The 14,344-nt window shown below is 41.2% G+C and overlaps 1 protein-coding gene across 1 annotated transcript in view; it reads left to right on the top strand.

The window, feature by feature from the left end:
- The first annotated feature begins 198 nt into the window (after positions 1-198).
- Positions 199-14,344, top strand: part of pde4ca (phosphodiesterase 4C, cAMP-specific a) — a 139,306-nt gene continuing 125,160 nt past the window's right edge. Inside the window, exons 1-2 of the mRNA XM_079529567.1 lie at positions 199-251; positions 7,809-8,014. Of these exons, the coding sequence (XP_079385693.1) occupies positions 246-251; positions 7,809-8,014 (212 nt within the window). The 5' untranslated portion in view covers positions 199-245. The remainder of the gene's footprint in view (positions 252-7,808; positions 8,015-14,344) is intronic.

The following is a 14,344-nucleotide window of genomic DNA, read 5'->3' as shown; positions in this document are numbered from 1 at the left end:
GTTATTTGGGGTCAGACCCCCTTTTTTAATTTTAAATTTTAAATTTATTTTTTTAGCTTAGATGGACTGGAAACGGTTTTCATAGAGAGATCAAGCAGTTTTCATATTGTCCTGTAGATGGTGCCATATCCCTTTAATCTCACCCTGTACCACCCTCTCTTATCTTGACAGGACCCCCCCCCCCTCCACCACCGTCCAGACAGCTGCTACAGCAGTGTGTGTGTAGAGGAGACCCAACATGCCCCATGAAGGTTAGTTAACATTAGGCTAAGGCTCAATTCAATTCAATTCAGAGGAGCTTTATTGGCATGAGAAAACATACGTTTACATTGCCAAAGCAAGTGTCAAAATGTATTATATAAACTGTTGAAAATGGGATATGGGAGGGGGTACAGCATTTTTTTAACCGAGCTATGTCACATTGCGTCGTTATATATGTTATACAGTGTAAGATAACGCTTTTGTTGAAACAAATAGCAGCAATTCTTCACTTTGAGACATAATCGCATTTTTTCTCAGGACAATTTAATTCGTTTATTGGCATACCAAAAAACCCTCAGATTTAAGATGTGTTTGCATGACTGAGAGAGGTCATTATGACCTGTTTCTTGAGATTTTGAAGGTAGGTTATCTTTGCCCATGAAGCTTTCAAGAAGGTTCCCCTTCCATGACCTGATGACCATCATCTCAGAATTTATTTTTTTGACATCTGAAACATTTTCTAAATATGAATTTAAGCACTGACATGCTACTTCTGTCACATTGTTCTGTAAGTGTAAAGGTAGCAGCTCTGTTTCCATGTGCAGTAGGTCTATAGAGCGTCGCAGTCCCGCCCCCTTTCATGACGACGCCAGGCCCAGGAAATAGTTCCCAATGCATTTTTCCCCATAGACATTTAAAACCGTATTTATTTAAATACCTTATAAGCGTCGTACAAAGCCAACTCTTGTCGTGACAAATCATGACAACAAACACAATATTTTGGATCAAACAAATAATTACAAAGAAGAAAAACAACAAAAAAAGTGTTGTAACCTGCCGTTTTCTTCATTTCCTGGGCCCTGGTAGGGGGCGGGACTGCGACGCTCTATAGCGGTCTACTTGGTACAGATAGTAGTCCTTAGCCCTGTAACACCCAGATATATATTCTACTTGCAAAAAAGAGATTTCAAGATTACTACTACTAGGACTTTGCAGAGGAAATTATGGGGGGGAAAAAATGCAAATATTATGCACATTTATAATAATTATTAAAATAATAATAATAAATAATTTACATTTGGGGGATATCTTTCACAATAATAAATTAAACATGTTCTAGACATTCTAATGATCACAAAAAAAAATATATATATATTACAGGCACTTTAATTAATTTTATCAGGGTTAAAGGTCAAAGGTCATAGGTTATGTCCAGAGATTTTGAAGTTGTGTGAATTTCTGCCTCTGTGGGGGGTATTTATATGCAAATACAGTATGACTAATGTCATTGCAAGACTAAACAATGAACATCAATGATGATGTTTAGGTGAAAAAAGAACAGAAAAAATATATTAATTAATTAAAAATAAAAATGTTACCAAAAAGCATCGCTGGGGCTTACAGGGTTAGGGTGGTTGTATTCCATTGGCTAATGTTCAATAAGGAAATGCATTCAATTAAATGGACAAATCTTTTGTATTACCGGTATTGGTAAGGGTTAAATTTATACTATCTTTGCTTGGCAATTGTTACGCAACAAAGTATAAATTGGCCTTAAGTCAAGGCTTTCCTAACTATCTAATTTTAAGCAGGTTATATTGTCATTTTTCTCAACACACTTACATAACTCCTACATTGGTGTACTCTCTACTGAGGAGGCGAATTCCAGGCTTATTATGTGAAGTACAGGGCTAAAAATAGTTACTGTACAAACAATAATGTTAAACGTCAATTACTCTTGATTACACCCCAAGATATAGGCTAGTGTAAAAGTAGCCCCGCATTACTCAAGAGAATATAATGTGCACACAGCAAATAGCTTATAGGTTCATTTTTATACTAGTTTATCACTGGATATTTTATTGTGCATGTATGAAAATCAGAGTTCAGAACAGTGTTGATTTCGTCGACTAAAACTTTGACGAATAGTTTTTGTCGACTACCATTTTTCACTGACAAAAACTAAATGGAAACTAAATGAAAACTAAGCTATGACGACTAAAACTAAGACTAAATATACTGTCGATTTTGTCAACAAAAAAAACACTAGACTAAAATGTTAGGAAGGGACTAGTGGACAAGAGATCCAAAGTCATTTTACACTTGGTTGCATGTCATGGGTCGCGCTGCGACACGTTGTGAGCACGTTGTGAGCACGTTGTGAGCTTGTAGATCGGCTATTTTCAGTGTAAAATCAGCCATTACGACGACATCAAGGCCCGCCAAAACACATTTTAGTCAAGTAAATGTAGATTTAGTCGACCAGAATCTTATGATATTTAAGTCGACTAAAACTAGACTAAACACCAAAACATTCCAGGTGACTAAAATGTGACTAAAACTAAATGAAAACGTTTCAAGAGACTATGACTAAAATAGAAATGTGCTGCCAAAAACAACAGTGGTTCAGAAGGGATAGAGACTGCTGTACTTTGTGTAAACACTCAGCGTCATGTGGAACAGGGTTAAGGAGACCGTGGTGCTATCAGTGCACATCATCTCAGAGAGCATGTGATCTGCACTGTCTCTACTCAGGCCCCTATTATATACACAAAGGGCACCTACGGACGGCTGCAATTCAAAACTGGCCCCCCTGTAAAATCCAGTGGTGGAAAGTAACTAAGTACTTTTACTTAAGTACTGTACTTAAGTACAATTTTGAGGTATTTGTACCGTACTTGAGTGTTTCCAATTTCCAGTACTTTTACTTCCACTCCGCTGCATCTCAGAGCCAAAATGTGTACTTTTACTTCACTACAATAATTTGAAAACTTTAGTTAGCTACTTAAGAGATTTTGATTGGAGAACATACATTAACCACTTCAACCCTATACATTTCGGGATTTTCGACCATTTGGAAATAGCTGATCTACAAGCTCGCAATGCGACGCATTGTGAGCTTGTAGATCAGCTATTTTCAAATGGTCGAAAATCTGCTAATTTCAAAAGATTTTGTACACATTACAACTTGAGTACTTTTACTTTTAGTACATTTTGACGCCAATACTTTTGTACATTTTCAATTCCGTACTTTTACTTTTAACTAAGTAGTTCTAAATTGCAGCATTGGTACTTTTACTTAAGTAAAACAATTGAGTACTTTTTCCACCACTGGTAAAATCTGAATCCCCCACCCACCCCTTTTCCCCCCCTCACTGTATATGTTTTCCCCCCTTTTTATATCCTTTATGATGATTTCCTGTTTTGGGCTATATAGAAGTGTATATATTTGTACGTCTCTAAATGTTATGATGAATTGAAAACGGTGGACCCTCTTGTAAACAAGTGTAATGCTTTATGGTGTCGTCCACTCAGTTAACAGTTTTTTGTATTGAGGTGTGCTTGAAATGTACTGTAATTCTGCAAACTGTTAATACATACTTCAATCAAACAATCAAAACAGTATAGAGCGTCGCAGTCCCGCCCCCTTTCATGACGACGACATGAGGCCCAGGAAATAATTCCCCATGCATTTTCCCCCATAGACATTTCAAAAAGTATTTATTTAAAGATCTCTAAGCCAACTCGGATTGTGACAAATCATGTGACAACAAACACAATATTTTGGGGCCGGACAAATAATTATATTATTATAATTACAAAGTTATTGTAACCTGCCCTTTTTTTCTTCTTTCTAATTATTTGTTTCGGCCCAAAGAATTTAGTTTGTTGTCATGATTTGTCACAATCCGAGTTGGCTTTGTTCGAGCGCTTACAGATCTTTAAATAAATACTTTTTGAAATAATTCCCAATGCATTTTCCCCATAGACATTTCAAAAAGTATTTATTTAAAGACCTTATCATTATCATGACAACAAACACAATATTATGGACCAAACAAATAATTACAAAGAAGAAAAACAAGAAAAAAACGTGTTGTAACCTGCCGTTTTCTTCTTCTTTCTAATTATTTGTTCGGCCCGAAAAATGTGTTTGTTGTCATGATTTGTCACAACTCGAGTTGGCTTTGTACGAGGCTTAAAATGTCTTTAAATAAATACTTTTTGAAAAGTCTATGAGGAAAATGAACGGGGAATCATTTCCTGGGCCCTGGTAGGGGGGCGGGACTGCAACGCTCTATAGCTCTTGAGGAAGCTGTGCTTCTTGTGGTCTTTCAAGTTCACAAGAAATGATTCTTGGTGTTTTTGTTTATTTTCTCTCTCTCTCTGAGTCCTCCTCCTGTCCAACCAGATGGTCTGGGTTTGCACGAGGTCCTCTCTGATTCGACTCTCAGATAGTCGCGCATGAGAAACGAGCTGTCACGAAATCAAACCAACCACATCTATACGACCAACTCCTGAACCCAATCTGATCGTTAGCTCCGAATCACCGCCATGCTGGGAATACCTGTGCTGTAAACAAAATGTTTGTGTACTGCATGGGTGGTTTGGTTTGGTTTGGTTGGCCGCGTTTCCTGTCCAACAACTCATATAGGAGAACATTAATCCATTCTGGACGGGGAACCCCTTTTGGTGTTTTAAGCATGTTGTGCTTTAGCTATTGAAAAATAGCAGATCTACAAGCTCATAGCGCGGCACCGAGTGCCGCGCTATGAGCTTGTAGGTCTGCTATTTTTTTTAAATCGTGAAAATGTGGCGCGAGTCTTTGAATATATATTCTTTCACAGCAAACGTTTTTTTTAACTCAAATCTTTGCTTCTGGGCGGTCCCTGGAATGATATATTTTCAGATGGAGGTCCACGGCCAATTACATATATTTTTGGTCCTTGACATGAAAATGTTTGAGAACCACTGACGTACAGTAACATAGGGTTTTTCCTGAAAACTGTCAGGATTTAGAAGGCATTTGTAGAACCGTCCTCGGGTCTAAATGGGTTAAAGAACATAGTTTTCTTCCACGGAATGACAGTCCCATGGAAAAGTTCGAAAGCGACAAGAGTTGTTGTCGTATGACGTTCGAGTTCAGGTCCCCCGTCTTCTCTCGCTGCACAGATTCACCGTCGTTACTGTTAATTTAATATTGACCGGTATTGACCTAAAGGCAAGGATGAATAGAAGCTGGTCATTCTACAGCCTCAATGAGGTAAGGCCCATTCTATGTCCTAAATATACATCAAGCTCATGTCTGTGCTATTTTAGGAAGGTATTTGTGAAATATGCCAAATTGCAATTTTATGCTGGTATAGGAAAAAAGTCAAACTAATTGAATTAGCTATGGAGTGTGAAACATAACAGAAAAGAGGTTCGATGACTTGCACCTGGTGGGTTATGTAATATGTACTGTAAGTAATTGAATGGCAGCACAGGAATTTTTACACTGTAATTGACGCTAGGAATCAGTTACAAAGATGAGTCAAAATCGAAAAATATATAGTTCAGAAGTATAGGACAATTTACAGGACTTTGATTTTTTAATATTTCAGTAGTATATTATGTCGCGTAATATTGTGTCGCGAAAAACTACAATTAAAAATAAATGATGTGTTGATTTTCAAAGTTGTCAGCTTGATCAGACCTCTACGTTGTTTATGCCAGACCTTCATGGCTATAATAGGCCAGCTTTAAAAGCCTCATTCATCTTCTGCTGAATATCTCTCACTGCACACACAGCTGGATACCCAGCCAGTTCCCATGACTGATTCAAGGGAATCAAGATGCAGTACTCCAGAGTACTGTAATAGTACTTGTGCCATTTACCAAATTTCTAAATCATGACGATTTTCGGAAAAACCTCATGTTTCTATATCGGTGGTTCTTAATATTTCACGTCAAGGACCCCAAAAAAGATATGTAATTGGCCGCCGAACCCTTCTGAAAATATGTTGTTCCAGGGACCTCCAAGAAGTAAAGATTTGAGTTAAAAACGGTTCACTCTGAAGGAATATATGTTAATTCTTTTTTATTGTTTTATTTTTTAATAGCAGATCTACAAGCTCGTAGCGCGGCACTCGGTGCGGCGCTACAAGCTTGTAGATATGCTATTTTTCAATAGCTATAAGTATAGCATAATGCTTAAAACACCAAAAGGGGGTTCCCGTCCAGAATGGGTTGAAGGAAACTATTCTGGATTGGTTTTGCACACCTTTACACATACTTAAATTACAAAATGACTTGCTTTATTGCAATTCATTGATGGTAGTTGCAGTGTATAGAAAAGATGAGCAACCGGTCTGATATGATATGATATAGTACTTTATTGTCAGTTCACACTGAAATTTGTCTTGCGACACAGCAGCCAAGTATGCAGAACACATATACGTACACACATTTGACATAACACAAAGAACAAGACAATTTACATACATAAAGACATGAAGACAAGAGCAATATCCACCGCTTAGATTATCCTGTGGCTACTACGACTCCTGATTAAGCCTCAAGGTCGACTGGTGGACAAAGGACCTCTTTAGTCTGACCTTATTGTATGCTGGTACACCATATCTCCTTCCTGAAGGTAGCAACCTATATTCTCCATACAACACATGCTTAGTATTAGAGGTGATATTCCTTGCTAACCTTAGGATGCTGTTATCATACGTGGATGTCTCTCTTCCTCTTCTTTCTCCCTGAGGCCATAGCAGGGAAATCAATCGCCGTATAGCAATTTCCACAAGAGAAATAATAACTAAGTACCTTTCCATGAGTCCTAGCATGATGTTATACTATTGGGGCTTTTGTGTAGGTGACTGACAAACAACCGAGGATTGTGTCAGTGTTGATTTTGACAGATTTTTGTTTTAGTCACATTTTAGTCACCTGGAATGTCTTAATGTTAATCTAGTTTTAGTCGACTAAATATAAGATTTTAGTCGACTAAATCTACAGTTGATTTCGACGAAATCAACACTGGATCGTGTTTGCACAGAGCAGCTGTCAAGTGTGAATAATATGTGCGAAGATGGTCATTGCTTCAAAAGTGTCACCCAGAATGAAATCACTTGACTAAAGAAATCCTTCAATTAGGTGTCTACAGTGCGACGTGACGTTTTGAAGTTCTCACCTACAAATGTCGCCAAACGCCCTGCAGGCTCCACAGTATAGCTCTCAGGTCTCCTCCATAAACCGACACTTGACGAGCAGACCTACAAGCTCATAGCGCGCCACTCGGTGGCGCGCTATGAGCTTGTAGATCTGCTAGTCACGGAACCTGCGGTCCAACAGACTTTGACCTCCTCTCTCTCTGTGCCCAAAACACAAACGGACAAGCCAACTTTGGGGGACAGAGCCTTCAGTGATTGGATGAGCAAAGTACATTATTGAAGATAAGAGTGAGGGCTTTGTGTAAAAACAAACATTGAACTTTGAAGACAAAGTGTATTCCCATAGATATTTATTTTATTTATTTGCGTGAGAAGAGCGTGCGCATTGCGCAAGTACTGTTTTCGGCTGCGTACAGTATGTTGTTGACACCCTCGGCCAATCAGGGCACTCCGTGCGTTCGTCGGTGACGCCCTCGGCCAATCAGGGATTGTGAATTTTTGGTGGTCCCCTCGGGCCAATCAGGGATTGTGAATTGGTTTTGACTGGACAATAGAATTGTGTGTGTGTGTGTGTGTCAAAATGTCTTAAACAATAATTAATGACATTTACTATTATTCCTTCTAAAGTCTCAGGGTTTGACGTTTTCCAAACCCTCTCCTCCACAGAGACAGTGGGACTCCATGGAACTGGAGACTCCCACTAAGCCGTTCCGCGCCCTGCGCTGTGCCGGGAAGCGGATCTTCTCTGGATACTCTCTCCCCAGGCTCTCCTGCAGAAGCAGACCCTCCATTCTGGTCAGGGATGAGGAGGAAGAGACCCCCACGCCCCCCACACACCTGTCCACTCTCAGCAGCTGCCTCTCCAGAGCCTTGTGAGTCAAACATGTCCTTTTTATTTCCACATTCTGGTTTTCAACACTTTTCACGTCAAGCTCCATTATTTATTCCGCATTTGAGCCACGCACGCACCACCAGTTGATGACATTTTAGCCTCTCAGACCCAAGACTAAAGAATATTTTGTATAAGTTGGATAAGATTTTGTCCACTATTCCGTACTGTATTGATGTTGGTGCCATTAGGAGAGATAACAGGCAAACGATCAAAATATAAATTCTTCTACAGTCTCTAATTGTGTACACTTCTTGTAAATTAAGTAATGCAGATGTTTAACAATGATTTAACTCTTGAGAGTGTAAAATGATGATTTTTTTTTTGCATGCTGAAAATGGCCGATCTACAAGCTCACAACGTTGTGAGCTTGTAGATCGGCTATTTTCAGCAAGTGTAAAAACAGTCATTACGACGGCATCAATGCCTGCCGAAATACATTTTAGTCAACTAAATCAACTAGATTTAGTCGACTAAAATCTTAGTCTAGTTTTAGTCGACTAAAACTGGACTAACACTAAAACATTGCAGGTGACTAAAATGTGACTAAATAAACTATTGACGAGACTATGACTAAAACTAAAATAGAAAATTGCTGCCAAAAACAATTACCACCAGAGATGTCAGGTTCTTAGAACTGTCAAGTGGTGCTAAACCTGAACTTGACCTATATGTCTCTGAGTGTAGACCAGAAAGCCTCGTTCCAAACAACGGTGGTTGGAACAGGAACTCCACCCTTCCTAAAGTCATCAGCAGAATAATCTATCTATCTATCTATCTATCTATCTATCTATCTATCTATCTATCTATCTATCTATCTATCTATCTATCTCTCCCCCTCTCCCTCTCATCTATGGTCATGAAGTGTGGATCATGACCGAAAGAATAAGGTCGTAAGATACAACCGGCCCGAAATGAGTTTTCTCAGACGGGTGGCTGGCATCTCCCTTAGAGATAGGGGTGAGAAGTTCAATCACGCTAAAAAGACCCAGAGTAGAACCGCTGCTTCTTCGCTTGGAAAGGAGCCAGCTGAGGGGGTTCGGGGCATCTGGTTAGGATGCCTCTCGGGCGTCCCACTTGGAGGAGACCCCGGGGCAGACCCAAGGCGCAGTTGGAGGAAACACATCGACTCACTGGCCTTGGAACGCCTCGGGATCTCCCAGGAGGAAGTCTGGAGCACTCTGGTGGAGCTGTTGCTCCCGCGACCCGACTACGGATAAGCAGTTGTGTGTGTGTGTGTGTGTGTGTGTGTGTGTGTGTGTGTGTGTGTGTGTGTGTGTGTGTGTGTGTGTGTGTGTGTGTGTGTGTGTGTGTGTGTGTGTGTGTGTGTGTGTGTGTGTGTGTGTGTGTGTGTGTGTGTGTGTAAATCTATCCTAACTTCTAAAATCTAAAGCTATATATACTTGTTAGTTATAAGGGAGGTGGAACATGGTGATAGGATGTCTGGCTGCTCTCTCTCTCTCTCTCACTGTCTCTGTCTGACAGCGATGAAATCCTCTGCCAAAACAAACCTCTCACAACCAGTCTGGGTTTGTTTACACGTGGATGCGGGTGTTTACATGTAGACTGTGTCTGTACTGTACTGTACAGTATAGTATGTGCATGCACGTGCGGGCGTGTGTGTATGCGTGCGTGTGTGTGTGTCTGTCTGTACAATCGGGTATTCAGGAGCCTCACTGGCTGAGACCAGTTAACCCAACCCCCCCCATTCCGTAGTGTCCATCCAAAAAATGGTGACTTGTGTAATGTCAAGCAAACCATTGTTTTACAGTTAACGTTACGTCCGAACTTTTACATACAAGGAAGGAATGCGTTTTTGTGTGCCCCCCCCCCCCCCCCTCCCCTCTTCTCCCCTGATGAGGTGCGACGTGACGGATCACGCTGTTGTTTGAACACCGTGTGCTACACAGCAGTGGCGTGCACAGACATTTAGAGGGGCAGGTGCTCAAGTTAAAAAAGGGCACCTTGTGCAGCGCGTGGAACCGGCCGGTTGCCTTAACCCATTTTGGGCGGGAACCCCTTTTGGTGTTAGCATTATGTTATGCTTTAGCTATTGAAAAATAGCAGATCTACAAGCTCATAGCGCGCCACCGAGTGGCGCGCTACGAGCTTGTAGGTCTGCTATTTTTGAAAAATCAAAAAAAAAAAAATGTTTTTTTGTTTGTTTTTTCAAAAGGGCACATTGCCAAAAGGGCAGGGGGTGCTCTAGCACCCCCTAGTGTCTATCTGTGCACGCCACTGCTACACAGTGACAACGGTGTGGACGTGGACGGGGACATTCAACCCATTTAGGACTGAGACCAGATTCTACAAAATGTCTTCTAAAATCAGGACAGTTTTCTGAAAAAAACCTATGTTTCTATATTAGTGATTCTCAAACTATTTCATGTCAAGGACCCCAAACGTCATCTGTAATTGGCCACCCCCCTCCCCATCTGAAAATATGTTGTTCCAGAGAGAATCATGCTAATTATATATATTTTTTCCACTGGATTATGGGGAATAAAACAAATCTCGGCATGGCATCCATTGCAAAGGTAAATTAACCCATTCTGGGCGGGAACCCCTTTTGGTGTTAGCATTATGTTATGCTTTAGCTATTGAAAAATAGCAGATCTACAAGCTACGAGCTTGTAGGTCTGCTATTTTTGAAAAATCGAAGAACGACTGACATAGAAATATAGCTTTTTCAGAAAAGTGTCAGGATGTAGAAGACATTTTTTAGAATCTGATCTCGGGTCAAAATGGGTTAATCTTGGTTTCTCGGGCCTGGCGTCGATCCAATTCACCCCGTAGCACGACCGTTAGCCCTTTCATGTCACATACCCCTAGAAGGTGCCTTGCGCACCACAAGGGGGCGCACGCACCACAGTTTGAGAATCCCTGGGTTAGAGCAGTGGTTCTCAAAGTGGGGTCCGGGGACCCCCAGGGGTCCTTGAGGGAGTTCCAGGGGGTCCCCAGCTAAATGATAGTTTGGAACCAAATGTACCCTTATGGTTCTGTAACTCTGAGAGTGTACAAATGGAACCAAATGGACACGTTGGGGTCCGTTTGGTTCCATTTTGTAAAAAGTTAAATTTAACGTTGATTTTACAATTTTAAATTGGGGTCTCAGAGATAGAAATGCCATTAAACGGGGGATCTATAGACTAATATGCATGTCAAACTGAGGGTGTTTGAAATTAAACAGGTTGAGAATCACTGCTAGAGGCGTAAAAATCGTCTCTCACGGGGGTCCCTGGCATATTACCTCTTCAAATGAGGGTCTGCCGGCTAATTGGTGTCAATTTGGGGGTCCTTGACATGAAAATGTTTGGGCATTGGCCATTGGAATGATGCTGTGTTTTCACTTTCCCCAAATTTAAGCTGTTAACACTTAGGCCGCTAGCATTTATTAAAAAATTAGGATCTAATTCATGCCAGCATTTTTTTTATTTGAGCTCTTATTTTGAAAAGCCGCCATTTCCGGTCCATGAGCAGTAGTCATAACCTTGGAATCTACACGGAGCTAGGCAGGCCTTGTTTACAATCTGAATCCAGACTGGAGCTCTGGAGAGCTCTACATCGTCAGATCTGTGCCGTCAAAGAAACGCTGTTTTGACCAAAATGCCATCTGGGACAAGGAATAGGAGATACAGGCGATTGAAAGAAACGGATAGAATGGATTCTTATGGCGACGACGATCTAAGATGGGCGAGCCAGTGCTGTGCTAACAACACAGCTAGCTAACCGGCTAACGTGAGTAGCATTTTGGCTCGAGCAATCGAATGCGCTATAAAAGCTCAATTGCCGAAGGCCGTCGGCAATGGCGTTAAGCGTCAGTATCAAAATTATAGCCTGGCTAATAAGCCAGACTCAAATCACACTGTCGTGTGGTATTTGAGTCTGGAGATGCTGTGTATGGATCTTGTTTCCCGGGGGGCGGGTTCAAACATTTTCTCTTTGACGCAATTGGTCAGAGCTACTGTCAGTCAAAGGTCTCAAGCATTGAACGTCACTGTACCAAAGCCCGCCCATATTGCAAACCGTGTCCCGATTGGCCACACCAGTTCTCTGGTGTAGGAAATGGGCGTACAATTGAGCCTCTCCAGACCGTAATCCGCCAGCAGGCAATTTTTGTTTTGTCAACGGCTGATTCGGTCTAGCTTATTAGCCAGGCTATCAAAATTAGGCTTCAATTGACTTTAATCGTCGGCAATGGCACGGAGGGTGTTGATATAAAATGTTGCAGTCATTGTCCCAGGCTATGGACTATAGTACTGGGCTACTGGCTGAAACAGAGTCTGCAGGCCGTGTGGAGTGGCCGTCTTTCCAGACAGACTCTCTCTACCCTCTCCACTCCACTTACTGTATACCAATTCGTATTAATAGCGAAGCATTTGCAAACTGGTGAACGATGGGATGCACTCGCATGCCTTCTGCCACGCGTCATGCTTATTTTCCCAGAGAAAATAAATGGTGAAATGAAGTTAATCACTTGGCGAGGGACTACAGTAGGATGATCGAGGGCTGTACTTGTGTGTCCTAATATACAAAAGCATAGAATTCTGAGTGTTTTTTTTTTCTTTTTGGCTTTCGCCTTTTCTCTTTTTATTGATAGATGGATAGATGAAAGTAGATTGACAGGAAATGGGGAGAGAGATGGGGGGGGGGGGGGGGGGGTGACACTCAGTGAAGGCCGTCGGGATCGGGAGTCGAACCCGCGGCACACTGCCAGACTGGATTACCAGCCATGGTGCCCAGACAGCTACGCCAGCCGCCCGGGCCGGAATTCTGAGTGATTTTAAGCTAACATTTTCCCACCACGCGCTGCATGGTGCATCCAGCAGTCGTTGGCCTCAGACCGCTGTTGATTTTGGCAGCAAATTTAGATTGTCATAGTCTCTTTTTTTTTAATACTGTTTTTTTAGGCATTTTGTATTATGACATAACTTCAGAATATCATTGACAGATAATGAGTAATTAAGTGACATAAAATGAAAGAAATAATAGCGACAGGTAGTGTAAATGTTCCACATACAATACATAATAAAAAAGGTACATAAATGTGATAAACAAGAAAAAACAAAAAACAGTTAAACAGTGACAAATGTGAACAGACAAACAAAATAAAGACAACAGGACAGACACTCTTGCTCTCAAACTTTCCCAACACGACATTTTTCTTTTTAAATGAGAGAAAAAAAATAAGAAAAAACACTCAGTTCCTTTTTTTTTTTTTTTCTTCTTTTTTTAGATTGTCATAGTCTCTTGAATAGTTTTCATTTAGTCACATTTCTCTCACCTGGAATGTTTTAGTGCTAAATATACGATTTTAGTCGACTAAATCTGCAGTTGATTTAGTCGACGGAAATGTATTTTGGTGGGCCTCGATGTCGTCGTAGTGGCTGATTTTTATACTTGCTGAAAAGAGCCCAATCTACAAGCTCACAACGCGTCGCAACGTGAACGCGCTGTGAGCGTGTAGATCGGCTATTTTCAGCATGCAACTAATTGTAAAATTACTTATACTGGATCTCTTGTCCACCAGTCCCTTCCTAACATTTTAGTCTATTTTTTATTTGTCGATGAAATTGTCAGTATTAGTTTTAGTCACCATAGCTTAGTTTTCATTTAGTTTCCATTTAGTTTTGGTCAGTGTAAAAAGGTAGTCGATGAACATTTTTCGTCATAGTGAATCAACACTGGCTAAAACCACAGGCGCTTGCCAGAGCTGTCATATAGTCGCTCTTGAGGTGGTATCGATGCCTGCCAGGCGTGTCTACTTCTTGTACAGTGGCGTGCACAGATAGACACTAGGGGGTGCTAGAGCACCCCCTGCCCTTTTGGCAATGTGCCCTTTTAAAAAAAAAAAAAAAAAAAAAACTTTTTTTCTTTTTTTTCCAAAAATAGCAGATCTACAAGCTCATAGCGCGCCACCGAGTGGCGCGCTATGAGCTTGTAGATCTGCTATTTTTCAATAGCTAAAGCATAACATAATGCTAACACCAAAAGGGGTTCCCGCCCAAAATAGATTAAGGCAACCGGCCGGTTCCACGCGCTGCACAAGGTGCCCTTTTTTAACTTGAGCACCTGCCCCTCTAAATGTCTGTGCACGCCACTGTTCTTGTAGGCAGGTCAGAAATGCTTCTCGTCGTTGTGTTGTTTCTCTGTTGATGTGTTACATCATGTGTTACTACCTTGTTGACCTTTTCCACCACTGATGACATGTGAGGCCATACAGGTGCAGGCCCCGCCCGCCCGGGGGGGGAGTGGAACTGGAAGGGTTTGTTTTAAAACCATCACTGGAGTTTATGATCCGTTTTTATTGTGA

The sequence above is a fragment of the Electrona antarctica genome, assembly GCF_951216825.1.
Source record: "Electrona antarctica genome assembly, chromosome: 19".
Lineage (NCBI taxonomy): Eukaryota > Metazoa > Chordata > Actinopteri > Myctophiformes > Myctophidae > Electrona > Electrona antarctica.
This window is presented reverse-complemented; position numbering and strand designations above follow the sequence as displayed.